General features: G+C 42.8%; 6 protein-coding genes across 6 annotated transcripts; 4 read left to right on the forward strand and 2 right to left on the reverse strand. All coding sequences in view use genetic code 11, as the record gives it.

Moving 5' to 3' along the window:
• Window positions 1-1,274: 1,274 nt before the first annotated feature.
• EGR_08440 (Splicing factor 4) lies at window positions 1,275-3,526 on the forward strand (the record flags this gene model as incomplete). Its single annotated transcript, XM_024497689.1, has 13 exons — window positions 1,275-1,338; window positions 1,369-1,421; window positions 1,454-1,485; window positions 1,517-1,548; window positions 1,618-1,741; window positions 1,772-1,863; window positions 1,901-2,194; window positions 2,330-2,430; window positions 2,503-2,716; window positions 2,792-2,889; window positions 2,955-3,109; window positions 3,289-3,418; window positions 3,500-3,526. The coding sequence occupies 13 exons, from the start codon at window positions 1,275-1,277 to the stop codon at window positions 3,524-3,526; spliced, it is 1,416 nt and encodes a 471-aa protein (XP_024347908.1).
• Window positions 3,527-3,842: 316 nt separating this feature from the next.
• On the forward strand, window positions 3,843-6,692 carry EGR_08441 (Beclin-1; the record flags this gene model as incomplete). The annotated part of the gene is made up of 11 exons (XM_024497690.1): window positions 3,843-3,975; window positions 4,192-4,207; window positions 4,287-4,341; window positions 4,509-4,645; window positions 4,722-4,848; window positions 4,929-5,209; window positions 5,290-5,497; window positions 5,842-5,930; window positions 5,998-6,108; window positions 6,329-6,472; window positions 6,563-6,692. The coding sequence occupies 11 exons, from the start codon at window positions 3,843-3,845 to the stop codon at window positions 6,690-6,692; spliced, it is 1,431 nt and encodes a 476-aa protein (XP_024347909.1).
• Window positions 6,693-8,257: 1,565 nt separating this feature from the next.
• EGR_08442 (hypothetical protein) lies at window positions 8,258-11,037 on the reverse strand (the record flags this gene model as incomplete). Its single annotated transcript, XM_024497691.1, has 3 exons — window positions 8,258-8,368; window positions 8,624-9,584; window positions 10,889-11,037. 3 exons carry the CDS (start codon window positions 11,035-11,037, stop codon window positions 8,258-8,260), a joined length of 1,221 nt encoding a protein of 406 aa, XP_024347910.1.
• Window positions 11,038-12,517: 1,480 nt separating this feature from the next.
• Window positions 12,518-13,997, forward strand: EGR_08443 (Tegument antigen; the record flags this gene model as incomplete). The annotated part of the gene is made up of 5 exons (XM_024497692.1): window positions 12,518-12,566; window positions 12,928-12,995; window positions 13,083-13,171; window positions 13,421-13,550; window positions 13,827-13,997. The coding sequence occupies 5 exons, from the start codon at window positions 12,518-12,520 to the stop codon at window positions 13,995-13,997; spliced, it is 507 nt and encodes a 168-aa protein (XP_024347911.1).
• Window positions 13,998-15,169: 1,172 nt separating this feature from the next.
• Window positions 15,170-15,843, reverse strand: EGR_08444 (hypothetical protein; the record flags this gene model as incomplete). Its single annotated transcript, XM_024497693.1, has 3 exons — window positions 15,170-15,455; window positions 15,561-15,638; window positions 15,731-15,843. 3 exons carry the CDS (start codon window positions 15,841-15,843, stop codon window positions 15,170-15,172), a joined length of 477 nt encoding a protein of 158 aa, XP_024347912.1.
• A 530-nt stretch (window positions 15,844-16,373) lies between these two features.
• On the forward strand, window positions 16,374-17,177 carry EGR_08445 (hypothetical protein; the record flags this gene model as incomplete). Its single annotated transcript, XM_024497694.1, has 3 exons — window positions 16,374-16,480; window positions 16,554-16,676; window positions 16,892-17,177. 3 exons carry the CDS (start codon window positions 16,374-16,376, stop codon window positions 17,175-17,177), a joined length of 516 nt encoding a protein of 171 aa, XP_024347913.1.
• Between the last annotated feature and the right edge of the window lie 3,710 nt (window positions 17,178-20,887).

Below are 20,887 nucleotides of genomic sequence, written 5' to 3' on the forward strand. Positions count from 1 at the left end.
TCTTATAAAGACTTGGGTAAAATAGCAGGAACTAAAAAAATTTGTTATATTGCAATGTTATTAATAGAAGATGAAGCAAAAACCTAGCGAATTCATAATATAACCAAATTTATCAGGCATATGAACTTGTATTAAAAATATACGATGTAAAGTTACGCAAAAACTAGTAATAGTTTGAAAGTTATTATTTGCAGCCATCAATAAGGCAGTAGGATGAGAGTGCCATCTTTTCGGGCAAAATTCTTAATTTTTCTGAAGTTGATCTCTCACTACTTAAGCACTTATTTGTGCTCCCTTGTACCTCCACTAGCATCAGGTCTGGCCTGTTATGTGTGCGTTTCAATTAATGGAAGTAATCCGAGCTGTGAAGACCCAATGGATGGATCTGTACCTGTCGAGGCACCCTGTCGACAAGGAAGATCAGGACACGAGGGTTTGAGTTACGCACGTTATTGCGTCAAGATCAAGGGTCAACGAGTAAGCGACGGCCGGCAAATCTGTATTCGACGTTGTTCAATGCAGAAATTGGGAGGGATTCACACACATTGTGGGCAGTTTCTTTTATCGGATGAACTGTACCACGGATGCATTTCTACCTGCACACAAAATTGGTGTAATACTGCTCCGAAATACTCAAATTTATGCCTCACTACACTTTTTTATGTTACCTCGCTATTTGTTTTTTGCATTAAATAAATTTTTAAGATTTTAAAGCAAAATAACGTTCTCCTGAGTTGTTTGGATGCACGAATCACTAGGACGGATATTACGTATGCACCTCGGAATAAACTTCCAAACCACTTAAAGTTCCGGCAGTTAATTTTTAAGTTGTTAAAATTTTTAATAACTTTTATAAAGACTTTTTTAGCATCCCGAGACTCCCTTAAGACGAAATAAGACACAATACTCGGGCAGAATATATATTCAGCGCAGAGAATGTGTCTGGGCCATTGGCGTAGCCCAAAAGGCCAGCCCACCCAGCGAGGTACAAGGGACCTGATTCGAAGTACAAAAGCGGCGCCTCATTAGAGCCGAGGGATAAACCACTATCGTATTACGCTTTAGGTCATGTAAACCCTTAAATACGAACTTTGCGCTGATAAATTTGCAGTCCATTTTATCATTTAATTTTTTAAATATTAATTTTTAAAGTATAGTTTTTAATTTTTAAAAAAAATGCAACAATTGTTGCAAACTATATGTGGTGCTTTAGGTGTCTCCTCTTCTTTTTTAATGGGTGTGTCAAGGTCGCGGTCTGTTTGGTCATTTAGACAATGACGTCCCGAATACCTTTCAAAAATGATGGCAGTTTTATGGAGATTTTTAAGCAACTTCAAGGTAGGACTTTTTAGCATAATTTTGCCACAGCTGAACAGGATCTGGCAAACATCAGCGCAAATGTTGATGTTGGTACTCCAGCGGTATGTTATATACCAATCGCTAATATTCTTAGACTAACAAGAATACATTTTCAATCTTGGACGCGTAAGTAGATTCGTTCTTGCATTTTTTGAAGTCCATTCTCTTTAGATGTGGTTCTTCCTAAAGGTAGAGGTTTTCTGTTTTATGATGCTTTAAATAAAAAGCCATATCCTGGTCTAATCGTAGTATTTCCAGTGTTGCCTCCCGAAGATCAAAAAGCCATCATTGCGATTGAAAGCCTGATCATGCGTCTTGTTGGCTTACCCCAGTCATTAGCAAAATTGGAGGTCGCCAAATTTGAGGACAGCGTGCAATACTGGTGCGACTGATTTCAGTACTGATAAAATAGGTTTCTTACCGTTCCGGACTCGGTTGAATGCAAATATTTGCAAAAAAGGTTGCAAGAAGAGCTTATTAAGAGATCGAAGACCTCGGTCGAAGGTAGCAATTTCTTGCCTAATAATCGTTGATTTGTTAGAGGAGATTGAGGCGTGTAAGGTGGACTATAAGCTCTCCGACATTCAGCTTCCCCCTGAAAAACCTCCTGCAAGAACTGTCTCTCCTAAGGCATGCGATGTTTATGCGAATGTTACGAAATCGGAGCCCTCGTCTTTAAAGCCGCTGGAGATACCTGCTCCTACACGAAAAAGGAAATCTAGGTGGGACACCGAACAGACGGCCAAATCTGAAGGCCTGAGTGAGCTTTCCCACAATGAAGTTTTGGCGTCCGCCGTTGCAGCAGCAAAGGCTGCTGCTCAGTTAGCAGCATCAAGTTAGTTCGAGTAATAGCTCTCTCTGAGTGCTTTTCTCGCGATTTACCACTAATTTTATCTCTTTTTGTACCTCTCCTCCATGTTCAGTTCTTTCACGTAATAGATTTGATGAATTTCCTGTTTCTCCCTTTTAGACAATAAGCCCGCTCAAACGATTTGCTCTAATGTACGACAACTTACTGGTGGAGCTGTTCTCAGTGATGAACAAGTTAAACAGATTCAATATCAAAAAGAAGTGAGCCTCCTCTGTTGTCGCTACTTTTGAAGTCTAACTCTGGCTTTTTGATCATTTGCTTTTCGTGTTCAGCTTCAGGCCATGCATGAGTTCATATTAGCTCAGCAGCGCCTGAAGATGCAGGAGCAACAGCTGATGGAGTCGATTGAGGGAGTAAATTACTCAAAAAAGCCAAGGAAAACTGTTGATGGCCTAGAAGTCAAGTACGAGTATGATTCCGATGAGGATTGTGAAGGTGGCACTTGGGAGCATAAACTCAGAGCTGCAGAAATGGAAGCCACTCGGGGTATTCATTCATTCATCATCTTTTACCTCTACTGCTATTAACTGAACGTCTATATTCGGCCTCTTTGACCCCTAGACTGGGCGGAAAAGTTGACTGAGATGGGACAAGGAAAACACCACATAGGCGACTTCTTGCCACCCGATGAACTGGAACGTTTCATGGAAACCTATCGTGTAGGCTACTGTACCTAGTAGACTGCATCATTTGTGCGCTTTCGACTTATCTATTCCCCATTCAGGCTCTTAAGGAGGGTCGTGAGCCCGACTACAGCGAGTATAAACAATTTAAGCTCACCTGTGAGAACGTTGGTTTCCAAATGCTTGAGAAAATGGGCTGGAAAGAGGGCGAGGGTCTTGGTGTCTCCGGTCAGGGTATCGTCAATCCTGTCAGCAAGTAGGTTAAAGTCTGAATAATTGGGCCCTGTTCCAGAGTTTGGTTTTGTTGACTAGTTAACTATTTAGCAACTACATTAATAATGGTACTATTTGCAGTCTGCAGGTTCAGAAATTACTGACTGCTTAGCTCTTTTCCTCCCCATTTTTTTTTCATTTTTAATGCATCGTTTATTCCAGGGGTAATGTTCACGTGGAAGGTGTTGGTCTTGGGGTGGAGAGATCATCCAATCTTACCGTCGAAGATGATGAGTTCGAGGCCTATCGGAAGCGGATGATGCTGGCCTATCGGTTTCGTCCTAATCCGTTGGTATGTCTCACCTACATAGTACCATCTTCTCTCCTAGTGGATTACTAAGCTTCTTGGCTCTTGTGCTTCCTTCTATTTTAGAACAATCCGCGCCGAGATTACTACTAGCTTGACGTCGTTGATTTTGCACATTATTCATAAGGCTTTAATCCATGTACCTCTGTCGTCCCCTTGTGAACAGTACCGCTTGTGCACATATTTCGTTCCCTCCAATAAAGTACCCTTGCCAATCCACTTTTTTTTCTCTTAATGCTCTTACTAGTTACTTTTCCTCTGATGGATACCGCTTTTTGCTACCCTCTTCGGGGACGTCTGCCACCGCCGTGTTTTTCCCTTCTCCCCTCCCTCGTCCTCAATGGCCAAATCTAACGCCTTTTTGCTTAATTGCTATGTAATTGCCGGCCTATTTGATGTTTTAGAAGGCATGTCAAGCATTGTGAGTGACGATGTTGGGTCAGACATCAGCGTACAGTATTGCTGTCAGAAGTGCAAGAGACCCTTGGATCTGGCCTCGGATTTCGGAAATTTTCGCACCTCCGATCTTTCTAGTGCCGTTGGTGTGTTTACTTACTGTTATACATTGGTATTCTCAGAGAATAGGTCCTCTTCATAGGATGTTTAGAATGTTCTAGGATGTTATTTTAGAAGGAAAACTGTAGTAACATTTCTTGAATTTGTCTTTACCATTTCACAAGCCTCAGTAAGAAGTTGATTGCTTGGATAACTTTATAATCTAGAGATTGTGATACCTCATATTTTTTCTCTCTTTCAAGGCTACGAATACAATTCGTGAGTTAAGCCTTTGATGTTATTTTTACTTCCTACTTATTATCTCTTCAAAGTTCAATCGTTTACGAGTTCATTATAGGGGCTCTTCATCTCCGACCTACTCTCCCACCTCTAGTTTGGATCACCGACTCCAGGTAAGTAACTTTGAGGAGAGTGTACCCCCACTTTTCCCCGAAGATGACAAACACCATTCTGCAGACCACACTAAACTCTGCACCTCTGTTATCTACGCGTTGGCAGCTGTCCTCCCTCTCATTTGTCAGCCCTTTAAGTCTGGTCGGTTTGATCTTTGACCCTGCAGGTAAATGCTTACCTTTCCGACATCATCAACGGTCGAGCTGAAACCGATCATCCAATGTGTCAGGAGTGTGCTGACACTCTAATTAGCACTCAGCAACAACTGCTTGATTTTCAGAAGGAGGAGATTGTCTGTCTCGAGTAAGTTCCCATTTTTATCACCTATTTGATGCTTGAAGTGAAAGAGAATGCCTCCCAAATCCTACCCCTTTGGTAGGTCCTTACTCGAGCAGTTGAAAGCAAACACAACTGAGAGAAGTGGTGTAAGCACGAATGTCACACATACTGCTGAGCAAATGTTTTCAATCTCTCAACGATCGAGGCAAACCTCCTCGTTGTCGGCAGTACGTTTTTCAACTCCTTTGTATGGTTTACTTCTGTTTGTAAATTAACATCGCCTCGGGGTGTTGGGTTCAAATTTTAGACAAATTCCCCTAACGAGGATTCACCAAATCCATTGGAGACCTCTTCGTTTGAGGTCGATGAAGATGGGTCATTCCGAGAGCCGCTATATGCCACGGGAGATAGCCCAGCGGAGGCTGAAGAAGGGAATGTAACTACCAAGGCAGAGTTGCACTGCACTCAGGAGGAACTGGTTTCTCTTCGCCAAGAATTCGTCCGCCTTCAACACCAATCTCGACTGCTGGATAAACAAATTGCCACGAATGAGGCTGCACTGCTCGTTCGCCAAGCTGAGCTTGATCGGTTCGTCAAATGGAGTGGCTTTTTTTCGCTATCTGTTGAACTGCAATCACAGTCAAGTGATCTTTATGTTTCTTGCTTAGAATAACCAATGAATACAACGAGCAACGCCTAACACTGATGCAGGCGGAGGAGTCACTGGGTGTCCTTGACGCCCGTCTCAATGATGCTCGATATCAGTACGAGCGGCTTCGGCGCACCAACGTCCTCAACGCCGCTTTCCCTATCTGGTACGACGGACACATTGGCGTCATAAATGGCCTTCATTTGGGTCGGTTAGCGTCGAAACCGGTGAGTGTCTTCCCGGGTCACCCAGTTTGCCTTGTTTGTTTTAAAACTGGGGCGGTTGGTCTGTGATGGCGGCTGGTGTTACGCTTGATACGGCCTTCGGGGCAGTGTTTGTCAGCGCGTTGCTTCAAATGACAGAATCATCACCTTCGGTGTTGCTTACCAAGCCCCTTTAGTGGGCGAGATGTGAAGGTTTCTCAGAGTGCAACGAGACCCCTTCCTCCAGCGCCCACTGTCTTCTAGGGAAAAAAACATCCACGCTGCGATTATTTGTAGGCTATTCGAGGACTCTTTCTCATTGCAACAGTATCTACCTCCTCCTCTCGCATCCTTTTTTTCCTCCTTAGATAACGTGGCCGGAAATAAACGGAGCCCTGGGACAGTGCGCCATGCTGGTAACCTGCCTTGCCAAGAAGCTCTCCTATACCTTTAAAAAGTAAATTCACTTAATTCTTCCTCTCTCTCTCCCACACAAATGACCTAATCGGCGGTCTTCTTTCCAGCTATGTGATAATTCCGATGGGCAGTCAGTCCAAGATTGCTGCCTTGCCGAATGGGACTCCACTACCTCTCTACAATTCTCCGGGCAGTATGCGATTATTCAGCAGCGCAAGGTGAGCTCTATTTTGGAACCCCTCCTCGCCAATTGTGAGGGAATGCCTTGAGCTAACATAACTCAAGATCCTCCCATTGTCACGACATAGTCAGGCACATTAACACGACTGACGCGAGTCTCTTCTGCATGAATGTGGTGGAGTCTCAGGCAGACGTCTGTGCAGCCACGCGTTGATGCCACACCCTGTATAAACATTTGGCTTCTTTTGTACCTCACAGCTTTGACAACGCACTGGTGATGCTTCTCGACTGCGTTGGTCAGCTTCAGGCACGAGTTGAACGTCCGCCATTTTTCCATCTGCCTTTTAAAATCCTCGATGGTGGCCGCATTGAGGACAGAAACGGATCTGTCTTTTCCATCAAGTGAGTTGTAACTGTTCCGTGTGGCCTCCACTCCCACGCCGTCGTTCTGACACACGCAGTGGCACTCACTTGGCCATTTATCCTTCTCAGGTGTTCCACCACTACTGATGAGAACTGGACTAAGGCGTTGAAAATGCTTCTGATGGATCTCAAGTACCTAATCGCCGCCACAGTCGGTAGACCTGACCGCTCCACCTCCAAAGCGCAGGCAGGCCACTGACCCCTCCCCAACGACCGCCTTTGTACCTTGGACCTGTGCATAGGAGATCGAGTAAAGTCTATTTTTGCATCCAAAACAACTTCGAATGTGCACCTCTGGAGACCGCATTTGTGAGTTGTTCTTCTTAAAAAGGGCAGAAATGATGTTAATTTAAAGCATGTATATATATATATATTCAATTTATACAGATCCATGGACACACAAGGCACGTGGGAGGACAGAATATTTTAAAAATAACAAGCAACCAAATCGTTATTAACTACAACTTTTTGTGGCTTAGTTCAAGTAAAAGAAATATTATCCAACAGTAGTAATCGTTAGGAAATATTAGTACACAGCCGGAGGTACTCTTTAAACAGAGCTGCATTGAATGCGGTTAGGTAGAGAGGGGGGGCAGGCGAAATGGGGGGGGGAGTGGCGCGAGAATTTTGGCGTGGCTATGCGCTTGTAGGAAAAAAAGGAAGAACAAGCTAAACACTGTACAATCTGCACCGACAAGGAAACAGATACCCTGAAAGCGGAGCGGAAGCTACTGCAGAATCGAGCATGACTGTGTGGGAGCGGGAAGGAAGACGGCTCGAGGTTCGGCAACTTCACTTTCAAGAGGAGTCTTTGTCGGCGCGGGAACATGATCAATCATTAGGGGACCACCGCCATCAAATTCACTCCCCGATTCGTCAGACGGAAATACGAGCGGGAATCCGTTCACCGGCGGTGCCGTCTTAAGTTCACTTTCACTCCGTACGGCCTTCATTTTGGAGCTTGAGGGCTTTTCATAGTTCATAAGGTCTGCACTACTGCTGTCAAATACGTCATCATCGCTTGCGTCATCGTCAACTTCATTGAGCGCTTGTGCCGCGCGCATTCGTGCCATCGCTAGGGCCTCCTCAATGGCCTTTTTATATACAGTCTGTTTTTTCATTCGACGTTTGTCCACCTTCCTATCATCCTCAGCAAGGAATGGGGAGATTTTTTCACAAGGAAAGTGGGAGATTTGGTTCCATGCAACCCATCGCACGCAAGCCATACAAGAGGAGGTGGAACGATGAAGGCTGATTATACGCGCAGGCCACCACGGCCAGCCAGAGAGTTTGCACCACACCACATCGTCAATTCGGAATGTTACCGAAGGATTCGAGGGAAGCCGATATCGTTTTACCGAGCGCTCATTGCCCGAGGGAACGTCCTGATGCTGAGGTGATATTGGCCCAGTCACTTCAGATAGCGGGGAATTCGAGGACGGTGGCTCTGTTGTCGAGGGATCTTTGTTGGAAAGGAGAGGGGAGTTCTGTCGATGCGAGCACAACACAGGATCACTGATCGAGGCGTTAGGTACGTCGTGCACAACCACCTAATTAGAAGAGGGACGAAGTAGTGATAGTTGACAGCTATCACTCGCAAGTATCTCATTGTACCTAAACCCGGAGAGTAGGTACTCACCTTGCTCGCCCTAGCGACGGCTAGTCAAATTAGCGCAGGAGCTACCCAATAAAAAGGTTGTTTCGTATCGAAGAAAATGGGCTCATGAAAACAAAAAACGACTCCTCGTTGTTTTATTACACAGCTCAATTAATGTAGAGCCTGTATAAAGAGCAGAGAAGCCGTTCTACGGGCTCAGTTGATAACTTTGAGCTCAGCACTCCTTTTCGGGAGCCATCAGTATTGACAGCTCCGTGCTGGAAATTCGGTAATAGTACTTTAAATAGTCAGATTGCTTCGTTCCTATCAAAGCATGCTTTTCCAAAATAGCGTCATTATTTAAATAAAAAGGAAGTTATTTCGCAAAACAACCTTAAAAGGATAAACCCGACTCTCGAGGAGTTACTCCGTGCTTAGCATGCAAAAAAAGTACAGCAGTAAGTCGTATCTAAGTCTTTATCCAAAAAGGAGGAGAACCAACAAACTCTATCCGTAAGACTGAACTGACTAACTCGGTATTCACTTAGCATATCTGAGGCTTTGCCTTGATCAGAGTCATTGCCTCCATCGGTTGAGATAAGGGATCGGTTAATTTTGATTTTTATTGGAGGTATGGGGGGTTCAGATCCAGGGGGCTTTTCTGACTCGTTTTTCTCTGAATCCACTGCATGGGAGGGCCCTGCTTGCATTCCGTTAACACGCTTTGTCAGAGAAGTTTGACGATCACGATGCCTTGATTTTTCGTGCGAACTCTTACGGTGATCAGGCGCGGACGTAGTGGTTGTGGTTGATCTAGAAGAGCCCTCATGCACTGAAAACTTGTGGCCCATAGAGCTCCTACGGTGTTTGATTAAATCCTTGGGACAAGCTGCATCAACGTTTTCTTTGTGTTTTTTCACTGACAAAACCTGTACAACTGAGGCTGATGGGATCGATTCCTCTATGACTTCGGATTTTTTCAAAATTGACGGGAGCAACTCATCAGCATGTTTGAGCCTTTTGACTTTTACGTGTTCGGTTTTACCGACCTCCTCTAAACGACGCTTTTTAATGGAAGGAGTCGTTTTGCTTTCCGCCTGTGCATTGTCTAGTTGGTCACCTCGTTTATTTGGTCTGGTGGAGGAGACATGCTCTTGAGTGGAATCAGAAGGGTTAGGATTTGGAGAGACGAGGGCTTTCTTGCAATTAGGGCACAGTGGATTTTCAACAATAGAACGAGAGTGAGAAGACCGGAAGACGGCACGGGAATGGGGCTGAGACGCAGTGCGTGGAGGGAGGAGGCTGGAGCGATAGGAGATTGAGCGCTTATTGGTAGGGCGGAGAATAAAGAGCCGTGAGGGTTCGCCTTCTGCCTTATATGTAAAGCGTTCCACAGCACAGGCCGGAGACTTCAGCGAAAAAACATCGCTGGTGTTCGTTGATAAAGGTGGCCACGACTCCGCACTGGCCGAACGAGTTTCATTCACACCAATTCTAGATGGTATAATTTTCAAACATTAGGAGTGGAATAAGTAGAAACAGACCACTAACCCCCTAAAATAATTGAGCGTAGCTAAGTGACTCTAGACATGCCTCGTCCTCAAAAAAGGATAAAGGTATCTACTCATCTCCGCAAACTAATGAGTAAAGGACTAATTGCTAGTCAAACTGTGACACTAATTCAGGGGTCACCAACAAAGTGGACAATCTAAGTGATCACAAACCACATCAGTACCAGGGACTACATTGAACTGAATTTGTGATGATGGTTTGAGATTTATCATTTTTTGGAAACTACTTTGAAGACGACTACTACCCAGTGTGGATTGAACCTACAACTCTGGAATCACTTTACATTAAGCTGATTAGCGAAACAGAAGCTCAGAACACAAACTAAAGTTGAAAGCACTAGTAATGACTGTCTTTGACCAAGAAGAGATCTGATACACGGTCAGCTAACACGAACGAGGAAGTCATTTCAAGTCCACTAAAGAAAATAACCACCCTAACGTTAGTAGCGTGATAAATATTTCATAGGCACATAAGATAAGGATTTGGTAACGTTCTCAGAAGAGTAAGCATAGCTTATAGAATAGAAGAATAGAATAGAATAGCTTATAGAATAGAGTCTGCTTGTTACTCGAATTTAAGGTACGCAAAGGGGCCCTTATAACGAAATGTCGTAGACTTGGACATGCTTTGAGATATCATGAGGACCAATGACGTCGAAATCATACCAGATTTAAGTAAAGATAGTAGAAGTATTTGGGACTGAACTTATACGTCTAGTTGCGACTGCCGAGCAACAAAGATCTCGACGGCATAAGGTAGACGCACTTTATGAATGTCAAACACGGTAGAAAAAGTAGCTAACATAGGTGTTTCAAAAGAACAGGCAGCATTAGCCACTTCCAAATTATATGAGTACCGCATATTTACCAAAAAATGTGCACACTATTGACGCCAGAGGCGCAATGAAGATAAATTCACAGGAACTACGAAAATTGTAACAGTCCCATCTTGTACATCCTATACACAAAGTATGTTAAGGTGTTAAAAAGAATATATTCAGCGGAATGACAAATAAAGATCGGCATAACGGCGAGGGCAGATTTCTCAACGGCAAGAGCACGCGAGCATACAACCGAGGTAGAACCCAAATCCCCCAAATTAATGGAAACTAAGTTCTGTCAAGGACAAGGGATATCAACGAAACAAGACCTTAGGAGGATGACCTCACGGACTACAAAAGCTATGCATAAAATCTCCCAATAATTTCACTACGCCTAAATATTTACCTTTCGTTTTCAGCGAGTAGTACACCACGGAACACCCTCCCTTCACTCGAAAAATTAACTGCAATAAGATTTGAAGTTGAATAATCTATAACTACGGTTATTGACTGGCCGGTAGTAAAGCCACTTCGACCAGCGTTACTCGACGCCATGTTGGGCGGCAGTACTTAAGCTAGGCACGACAAAATTGGACTATTATAACAATCAATTGTAATAAGTAAATAAAAAGTGAAACAAAGTTTCATTAAAAAATACCTAATAACAATAAAGGAAAAAACATTTTTTATCTGTTTACCGCATTTACTATGGTAAAAATGTCCAAAAATGACATAAAAAGATCAAATACAAATGCAGGCTCTAAGTGAAGGGAAACTAATTAGAAATTACAATGCTCGAAGATTTTGTTGCTGCAAAGAAAACTATTGTTGCACATTCTTTCCATCACGTAATATCTGTAATTTATATATTTATTGATGCTTCGATTTTTTCGCCGATGCAGCTTTTGTGCGTAAGCTTGTTATGCCTACTATTGCTGTTCGATCAAGTGCGCCTTACATTTTCGGCGGAAAATAAGCCATACAATTTGTTCTGCAACTTTCTAGCTGCCAAAACTCATCCAAATTTTGCCAAGATCTTCTGATAGGCCATTACAAAAAGTAACATTATAAATGCCTTTGAGTTTTTTTAAAAAATCCTATTGAGTGCTTAGAACGACGCAAGGAATACGTTATCCATTCTCTTCGCATTTGAGCACAAATCAATTTTTGTGAGCATTCATATCTTTTCCTTCCTTCAAAGCGTGTTTTACACAACATTTAGCATTGCGTACCCAGACGGCATCATTTTGATGTAGTAGCTGTCAAAACATCCTTGTAAGGCGGGTGAATTTAATCATATGACAAGATAATCAACTGAAAGTTCTGTACACCACAGATGGCTCTGTCAAATTTAATTTGTTCTTTTATATTTATTGGCACCTGTTCACTCACGTCTTTAGCTGCAACCAGTGGCATATTTCCTCCACTTTGATAGACACCAGCTTAGCTTTCAAATCAGTAGCACCACTATTTCTTGATGTAAAAGTTAAACAATTTAAATTTATTTGTGTTCGTTAGAGGAGTAGCTAAGTTAGGTTCCACAAAAATTCAAGCTCTTAGTCAATAAAAAAAAACTATTAGCTTTATAGGAGTGTAAGTTCTGTCTATTTACTAATGTATCACGCAATTCGTCGACAAAAATTTGACAGTAACTTATGCTTTATAAAATGAATGCTACCCAATTTTTTTCCACAAACCTCTGACAAGTGATTTTTATGCGACCTAAATTTGCTGAGCTACCACAAAAGTGCAACCAGGGCACTCCCTTTAGGCAAGTTTAATTAGAAATTCCCCAAGTCATTACCTCCTTCGGATTAACGCTAATCCCCCTCCTCTCGCATCCTCATTAGAGAAGTTGCCACTTGGCTCTAAACACTGGCTGCCACGACCACACCGCCGTGGCTTGTTGATTGAAGGCTGAGAGGGCTAGTGTGACGCATGCACACAGGCCCACGTTTATAACACCAGGTGAATTTAAGCCCGGCAGCAAAAGGCACACACACTCACTAACACATACACAGACCCTCTGGCAAAAATGGCGGAATACAAAACCATCTTCTTTGCCATTGACAAGGAGAGAAACCGTGAGTCCACAGTGCCACATTTTGCTTTTTGCTAACTGGGTGTTGGCGATTCTAAATGCATGGAGGCTCTTATGTTCCCTTTCTTCCTCCCCATTATTTAATGATAAACTAGGAAGCAAAACATCAAGGAATTTCGTCCTCCCCAACGACTGACAATTATGAGGCCGTCTCGATTTATGCCTGTAATAAAATGGTGTGATGCGTTGATTGCACTGACACCTAATTATCAAGGGGAAATCAAAGTTGTCACGTGTCCTTACGATGAACCCATGCACGCCACACTTGTAATGAGCCTTTGTGCTCTCGTCTTGTTGTTATTTTGTGCAGGATATCCAACCTGTAGGCGGACTTCTCTTTTAAGGGTACATCACAATCGAGGATTTGGAGCGGTATATAAAGGAAAATCGAATGAGTCCAACCGTCTTACAGGTAGGTTAATGCAAGAAAGAGGAACTCTTGCCTCCCGAACTCTTACAAGGTGTCTCTCTCTCACTTCCATTCCCTTTAAACACCTAGAGATGGATTAGATTGTTTGATCCTCAAGGCACGGGTCGAATTACCCTCGAAAATTTTTGTGAAATACTACACGAAGATATGGATGATATGTAAGTTTGTTAACTAGAAAATTTGTTTTAATTTATCATACCACATTCATGAATACCCTCAAAGCACAGTATTATCGGTAAAATGAGAGGAAGAAAACCGGCTATTTGTTTGTAAACTCGCTTTAGCCCAAGCTAATTGCAAGCTCCTCTCTATTTTATTACCTAAGTCCAGTTTTAGTTTCATAAATTATGCAATTGCAGCGCGTATTTTAATACCTTGTAAAAATAAGCCACCCTTGTAAATCGCAGGCTGCGTCAATATCCGACCACGAGTGTTCAGCAAATCCAAATAATTGACCGAGAAATGTCGGAAGTGATGATGAAGGGAATTTTAAGTGTCACCCGACATGCCGTACAAAGTAATCCAGGCAATCTTCAGGTGAGTCTGTCGTCTACCCAAGGGGCAGCTGACACACCCACTTAGAATACCCGCCTATTTCTCCTCATTTTTTCCACCGCAAAAACAACTGAACTACGCTAGAAGCTCAAGACACATTGCTTTTGCGCAAAAAAGAGGTTATCGCGCCACTCACATGTCCAGACAACAATTTATCATGCGGTATTGTGTATAGCTTACAAACCCAAGCCCCACTTGTAAAGGCAGCGATTTTTTCCCAAAGCTGTGTATTCCCACCACTCCGTTACCTATTGATAGGCACAGGCAGCCGAGATCAAAACGTATGCAGACGAACGGTACGGTGATACATGGCACTGTTTCATTATGAATGGCTCCCACGGCTACTTCTACTCACACAAGCCGAACCATTCAATCTCATTCTACTTTGGAGGCAACTATTACTTCATTTTCTGCACACCGCTTGCGTAATTTTTACCCTGCGGTCTACTGAAATCGCCAGAGTTCAAATTTGGGTCTTGACAGCAATTTTTCGCACGACACCTTGTAAAGAATTCCAACCTGAGTTATAAGATCGACACGTAATATACTATTTGTTAGGTGACTGGTTGTCTTCTGATTTTTCAACCGATTTTAAGGTTTAAGGAAGATAAGTAAACCCAAGTTGCGAAAATGTCCTAAGTGTTTACTTATGGCATCGTGGCTTCAGCCAATGACCGCAGCACACCTGGTAGCTTTTCATTCGCGCAGAAAAAATTGCAAAAAACGACTAGGGAAATAGGTTAGTCATTCTGTTAATTTAAATTTAAACGATCCGCCAAAATGTGCCTCTGTAAAATAGATCTTGTCTTTAAAATCAGTTTGTCGGGTGGTAAAAATTTGGCCTTTCTTGCAACAAATCCACTCCATTATGGACATGGAATTGTAGTCTCTTTCAAGGGGACAGGTGTGAATAGTTACTCTATATTAAATTAAAAACAGTATTTTCAACACTAATCTAACCTAGACAATCCACTGCCTGTATTGATACTTCCACATTTGCACAAAAACGCAGATCCATACAGATTGTGATGGTCTATATGGAAAAAATGTTAAACTATTTGCTTGATTTAGTGAAATAAATGTTTTAACGGAGCAGTAATCCGAACCATGCAAAAGACTTGGTCGATTTAAGCCATTAGTGAAGAGAAAAATGACTATAGGATTTCGTTTAAAAAAATGATGGCGAATATTTGAGGAGATAAATCTCCATCAATGTTCAATATAACGACCAAAATACGTGTTTTGTTATTGCTTGTCTAATTATGTTTTAATCTACTAATAAATGCCCAGTATATTTATCCCCTATTCTGCATTATTTTTTGATATTTGCGGTTGACAATGTTTGGCCAAATACGTAGCCCTTTTTTTCGCCATGCGAAAGGAAGATAGAAGATGACGTTACTTTAAATACAATTCACGAAGAAATTTCCACTCACGGTTCCTGATAAATCAAGATTATTCCCATCTATTTAGCGGTATCAGAGGGCATTAAACCTCCAAATGAGGTAATATTTTAGGTAAATAACGAGACGATGAAGCCACTAAGATTCACATTAAGTTTTGCACAACGTTTACATTAGGCGTAACGCAGATGCAGCTGTCTATCTAGCGCGCCTATGAGGGAGGTATTGTTCGTGCGGCTCGCCGCCTTCATAGTCGTCTGGCTCATCGAGAGAAAAGAGTGTGACATCCCCAGGACTGACAATTTGGGGGTCGGAGAACTCCGCGACCAAGAGGAGCGTGCATGCCTTGCCATAGTAATTAGGTTTACAGATGCAATGCTCCTCGTCCACTGCTTTGCCTTGCTCATCCCAACCCGTACGACGAATGCATTGACCGTGCGAACAGGTTGGTGTTCCACTCGGACATTCTGTGACCAGAACATGACTATGGCAAAGAAAAAATATATCAGATTACTGGTTATAATGCATAAATATATAAACCCTGTGGTTGTAGACTGAGCAGACAGAGGATTTCGGTGGTACACTTTACCTGTCAGTGAGGAGGAGACAAGCTGTACAAACGGTGATCACTCTCCACCAGGACGATATAATGCCCATTACGATGAGGCTACAAAGGCAGTGGGAAAATTCCCCGGCTTTATATGTCTCCAGTAGGGCATACCCACGCACTGGACAATTAGATGACTGTACGATCATTACGGAGGAGCAATGCTGACTTGCGTCACCGGCATTGTCCTGACCAAGTTGGCAGCGTGGGCGTCTGCACTGTATGTGTGCATATCCGTCCAATGGCCTTTAAACTCGTCGCCCATTCCACACGCAATACCCCAATATCACGTTAGACGGTCTCGTCTATCAACTGAATTTCTACCATTGACATCAATGGCTAGGTCAAAATATTTTTCGCGGTATGACAAGAAAAATGCTTGACAAGGAAGGCGTGTTAGGTGTTTTCATGCGAAAAGTCGTTGGCATCAGACAAACAATAAGGGTGTCTCTTTTCAGGACCCCCAGAAAAGTGTGCGAGATTTTCTGTATCGAGTGGAGCAGGAGCGGCACATCCGCGACCAGTGCAAAGGCTTAAGTAACCTAGTCGACACTGTCACACCCAGTTCTGAGCCTGATTCAACGCATCACTTGAATACAGTGATGTGGCAACTTAGGACAACTTCAAAAGACCTCTCTTGGTGTACTCTCTTTAAATCAAGGTGAAGCATAACCAGGCGAATCAATTGTGTGCTGATGCTGCCACGGTAACAGCAACCTGACGTCGTCGCCGTGTCAGCTGCCATAAAATCATCTGGCCTCATTCTCCACGTGACGATGAAGAAGTTGGATTATGATGTATGGTGCGCTCAGAGAGGTGGTTTCTGCAGAAACCGCCTCCGTAGTCACCCCCGTCAACAACGTGGACATTAGCGGGGTTGGCGTTTGTGATGCGTTGACTTAGTGTGTCTGTATGTGATGCTCGGCCAACCGCATGATCCTGTAGTACGCGCTTACGTGCGTGTGTGCTTGCTAGCACAAGGTACATAAGGATCTGTGGTGCTACCACTACCTCAGATACACCAATGCTCATGTTCGCCTCCACCAATTCACTGCTTTTTGCAGTCTTCTTCTCAGCATCTCTCTTCCTGGTCGACAGGTAAGGTACTCCCTCTCTGTAGTGCCTTTTTTTCTTCTACACAGCCTATGCTTTTCGCTTTCTGTCTTCCCACTTTCCTGTCGGTTGTTTTCTTCACAACTGTCTACTTTTTTGCCGATTTGGATTTGAGTAGTATAACCGACCGCAAGAAAACTTTGCGTTAATGTTAAACTGAGTTTGTATATTCACTCCGTCCTCTCTTTTCCCCACAACAGCCGTATTACTGTCACCGAGTGTGCGAATGGAACCCCCACCTGTTCGCACGGTCGATGCGTGCAGCGCATGGGCTGGGACGAGGAGGGTCATCCGGTGGACGAGCAGCGATGCATCTGCGATCCAAACTACTACGGTGAGGCATGCGCTCTCCTCGTAGTTTCAGATTTCGCCAATCCGCTAATCATCAGCCCTGGCCCCATGAACATGTTTGCTCTGCCAGAGCCCAGAGGTCGTACCAATACTGATCCTGTCAATGAGAAACACGCCTATGGCGGTGCCGTCTAGACTGACATTCATTTACATTCCTCCCGATGTACTATTTAAGATTTAAAAGATCCTGTATTTCACTTACTTCTGCTTTTGTTGAACAAATGAGAGGGGGTATTTGATAAGCTGACATGAAGTAAGCAGTTTCCACAATCCAAATACGATCAAGTCATGTAAAACCATCCACAAAGTGTTGCAATAATTGTGTGTTTTATTTAACCGTCCATTCACTAGCGTGGAGGCTTTAGTCTCTTCAGGCTTTCGGTCATGAGAATTGCGCCTTCCAGCTTCTCAGCATGTAAGTAAGTGGGATGTTCTCTCATTCCTGCAGCATGTGGCAATAACTACACCCTACTGCATTTCAAAAATAGAAAACAAATGCAGTTTAGTGAGCCGATTTTAAACTCCACCTCTGAACTCATCGGTACTGTTAGCCTTATTATTTTGATTTCCGAAGCAATTAGGACGCCACATCCATTGTAAAAGGGCCTACGTGCTGCCATACATTAACAATAAAACACTCAAATTTGCTCTTTTTCGAGGGGTGGCGCATACTCTTTAAAATTTCTTCCACCCATCCGTTATACCTGAACATGTACATGATCGTAGTGAAGGAAAGGAAGTGAACAAACAATTGCCGATCCGGAAGTCGTCTAACTCTACCACACACATATATATATACACAAGTAAAGGCAATAATTCACCCCCATCATAGCTGAACATTTGTTTATCAAGGGATAGAAAAGAGTGTAGATTATTTTCTTAAACCTTCCTTTTTTGGAAAAAATTGTGCCTGCAGAATATGCATCACATACTATTTTATGGTTTTTTCTTCTGAAGCAGCGGAAGAGTAAAAAATGAATAAATAAGAGATATCGGGTACTTGTGAATCAACAAATGGGTTCCATTTGTTTTAGGTAATTTGCATTGTAATGCGCCTTTTTAAATGGACTGTTCAATTGAAAAGTACTCTGTATGCAACAATCCTCCGAACGAGACAGCATCAACACTTTCCCCTTGATTAAAGAGATGATTGCGCCTTCCCCACGTAAGATTTTTAACATTTATAAGGCCCCTTCCATTATCTTCGTACTACACGATACAATGTACCTTTCTCTAAAGTAGATTCTTTAATCAGGAGTCTGGAACCTCCGCAGGAAGAAGAGAAGTATGACGGGAATTTTAAAAGTTCGTCGCCTTTGTGATAATTGGGTGATAGTCAGTTCGCACAATGTAATGGCCAAAGTTTATTGTAAAATTTGTTTTTTTGGAAAGAAAATTTGCAAGGCTTGTTATTTAAAACATTTCTTCTATTCATGCACAATTCTGTAAATAAGGTTTGTAATTTAACAAATTTTTGTAAAATCAGTTTTTACTCTAACAAAAAAAATTAAGCTTGTTAGTTTTTATTTAAGACCTTTCTAATAATTTAGGTTTAATTTCTTGTTTATATTAACCTAAAAACGTTGACATTGGATACCTGTTGCATCGCTTTGCACACAAATATTTGCTTATTAGATATCAGTAGAAGGTATGCGGCTGCCATAAAAACCTAGCAAACCGGTATACCCGAGAGAAGAGTGCTTAAATGTTGCATCACCTTTGAAATAAATTTGCATAATTACATCGGAAAAGACGCAGCCTTACCATTTTGGCGACGAAAAAAGCAAGTCTACATGGTTGGCCGGTCGTACCAGCCATCTGCGAACCCTAACTTGAACTTGTGCCCTGAAATAAGGCCACTCAGGTCAGGTCTACAGCCCTACCGCCCACTTCGAGCGTTGTTTACAATCATTGGTGATTTAAAAGCTTCAATGCCTCAATTCACTCAACACGCTACATGCGAGCTCACTCACTCTCTCGTTTGCATAGTAGCTGGGTCGGTCAATCGGTCCGTTTATCATTGATCTGTCATTATTTGACACTTTAAATCAAAAGAGAGGAACTTGACCGCATTGTTGAGTTGACATCATTATCATACTTCACCCTACCATACGCATCCATTCATTCATTCATTCAGATAGCCAACCGTTCACAACTCCATGCATCAATCAGGATGCACATATACATGATCGGCTTCCTCTGGTGGTTGGCTAGCTAAACGTGTGAAGATTTTCTTGTGGTGATGATGATGATTGTGTAGACGGGTGGTCAACAAAGACAAGACGATTGCCAATATTTCACACCACATTTGAACAAGGAGTGAAATTCCTTATTTCCTTCTTGGTGGTGGCTCTAGGCAACTTGGTGTGAAATGTGACATCACGAAGTCAGGTCCCAAGAAATAAAAGGTAAAATATAGAGGACTAACTTTCTCAGAAGAAATGAAACTCTGCAGCTAAAATTCCATTGGTCTTGATTAAGCATAATTCTTGTAATTTCAAACTACAATCTGCCAGCCCAGGCCCACCTGTCTATTCACCTTGGCTATGTCAATCTACACTAGCAGCTGGTGACCCAGACACTGAGGAACAAACAACGCTGGGAGGTGGATTCAATCAGGTTACCAAGTGAAAAAACTATCTCACTGCAATCCGGGGGTGCAAGGCGTTGCAGCACAGAAGATTTGAATGCTGAACTGAAGTGATAGGGTGCTGGGTCAAGGTTAGCATTATTATCTGTATCAGCGTCTTGGTTTCTAAAACTGCATTTTGGAGATCTGCTTGTCACTATCAATGATGAAGTGGAACAGTCTCGCATGGAATATTTCAACCGGAATGAATGCCGTAGGGAGCTATAACAAACTGACCAAAACTTATGGAAACCTTAATTTCTGATTAGGAATAAAAACCTCCCCTATTTTAAGGAATTTTCCGTGTAAGTGGAAAGAAATCGTTTGTAAACGTTAAATTTCAATCTCTTCTTCACCTTTTAGTTAAGAGGCGGTCAAGCATCGGACAAACTTACCGGTAAAGCGATCTACAGAAGGGAAAATATACCGTGTGCAGTGGATAGCCTTGTTTTCAGAAAAGCGTTTCTAGTCAAACTGATGGATGCACCCGCTTTGCAGATATTTTCCAAGCATTCTGGAAACCGCACCTTTGTCCCATTCTGATTGGCTCGGGCTCAAGGTCAACTATTGTTATAAGCATACATGATTAAAGCGACTGAGCAAAGCAGTGTCATGCCAGTCCTCCAGCACTCTCCACTGCTCCACCGTACGTGCATGTCATATTCCTGTATTGACAAACCCACACAAGTCAAGATAGATATCAATCCTGGAGCCAGTTTATTACTCATCTACACAACTCAGGCTAAATAAACCCAAATCATAAAAGCGGGTGCCCAAATTGCAACAAGGCAGAAATAAGGAAAAGGAGAAGTTGTATTGCTCGCCGTGAGTGCGAGATGTGCATCCTGCCAGATTGTAACATCGACGGATGCTAGACCGTGGTTGAAGGTTGAGGTGCCTGATGCGAAATGCAAGATGTCTGGAGCTGTAGATTGGGCAGGGTCATCTTCACCACTTTTGTTACTTCTGTGTGGCTATGAGAGGGGGAGACGTGGTGATACAATGCTGCGCAATTCAAGCCACAGACAAGGAGCCTGACATCGAAGGTATCCCTCTGTCTCTCTTGCATTAATTTACCTCCATGTTGGCGCTCTACTCGCTGAACTTTCACAGTGTGGAACTGCTGTTATTCCATAGGCTGAGAGGGAGCCTGCAATTGCCAACATTAGTCAATCAGATAATCGGATGGTGTATTGCTATTCTCTTTCATAAATGG

This window comes from Echinococcus granulosus (genome assembly GCF_000524195.1).
Source record: "Echinococcus granulosus chromosome Unknown EG_S00106, whole genome shotgun sequence".
NCBI lineage: Eukaryota > Metazoa > Platyhelminthes > Cestoda > Cyclophyllidea > Taeniidae > Echinococcus > Echinococcus granulosus.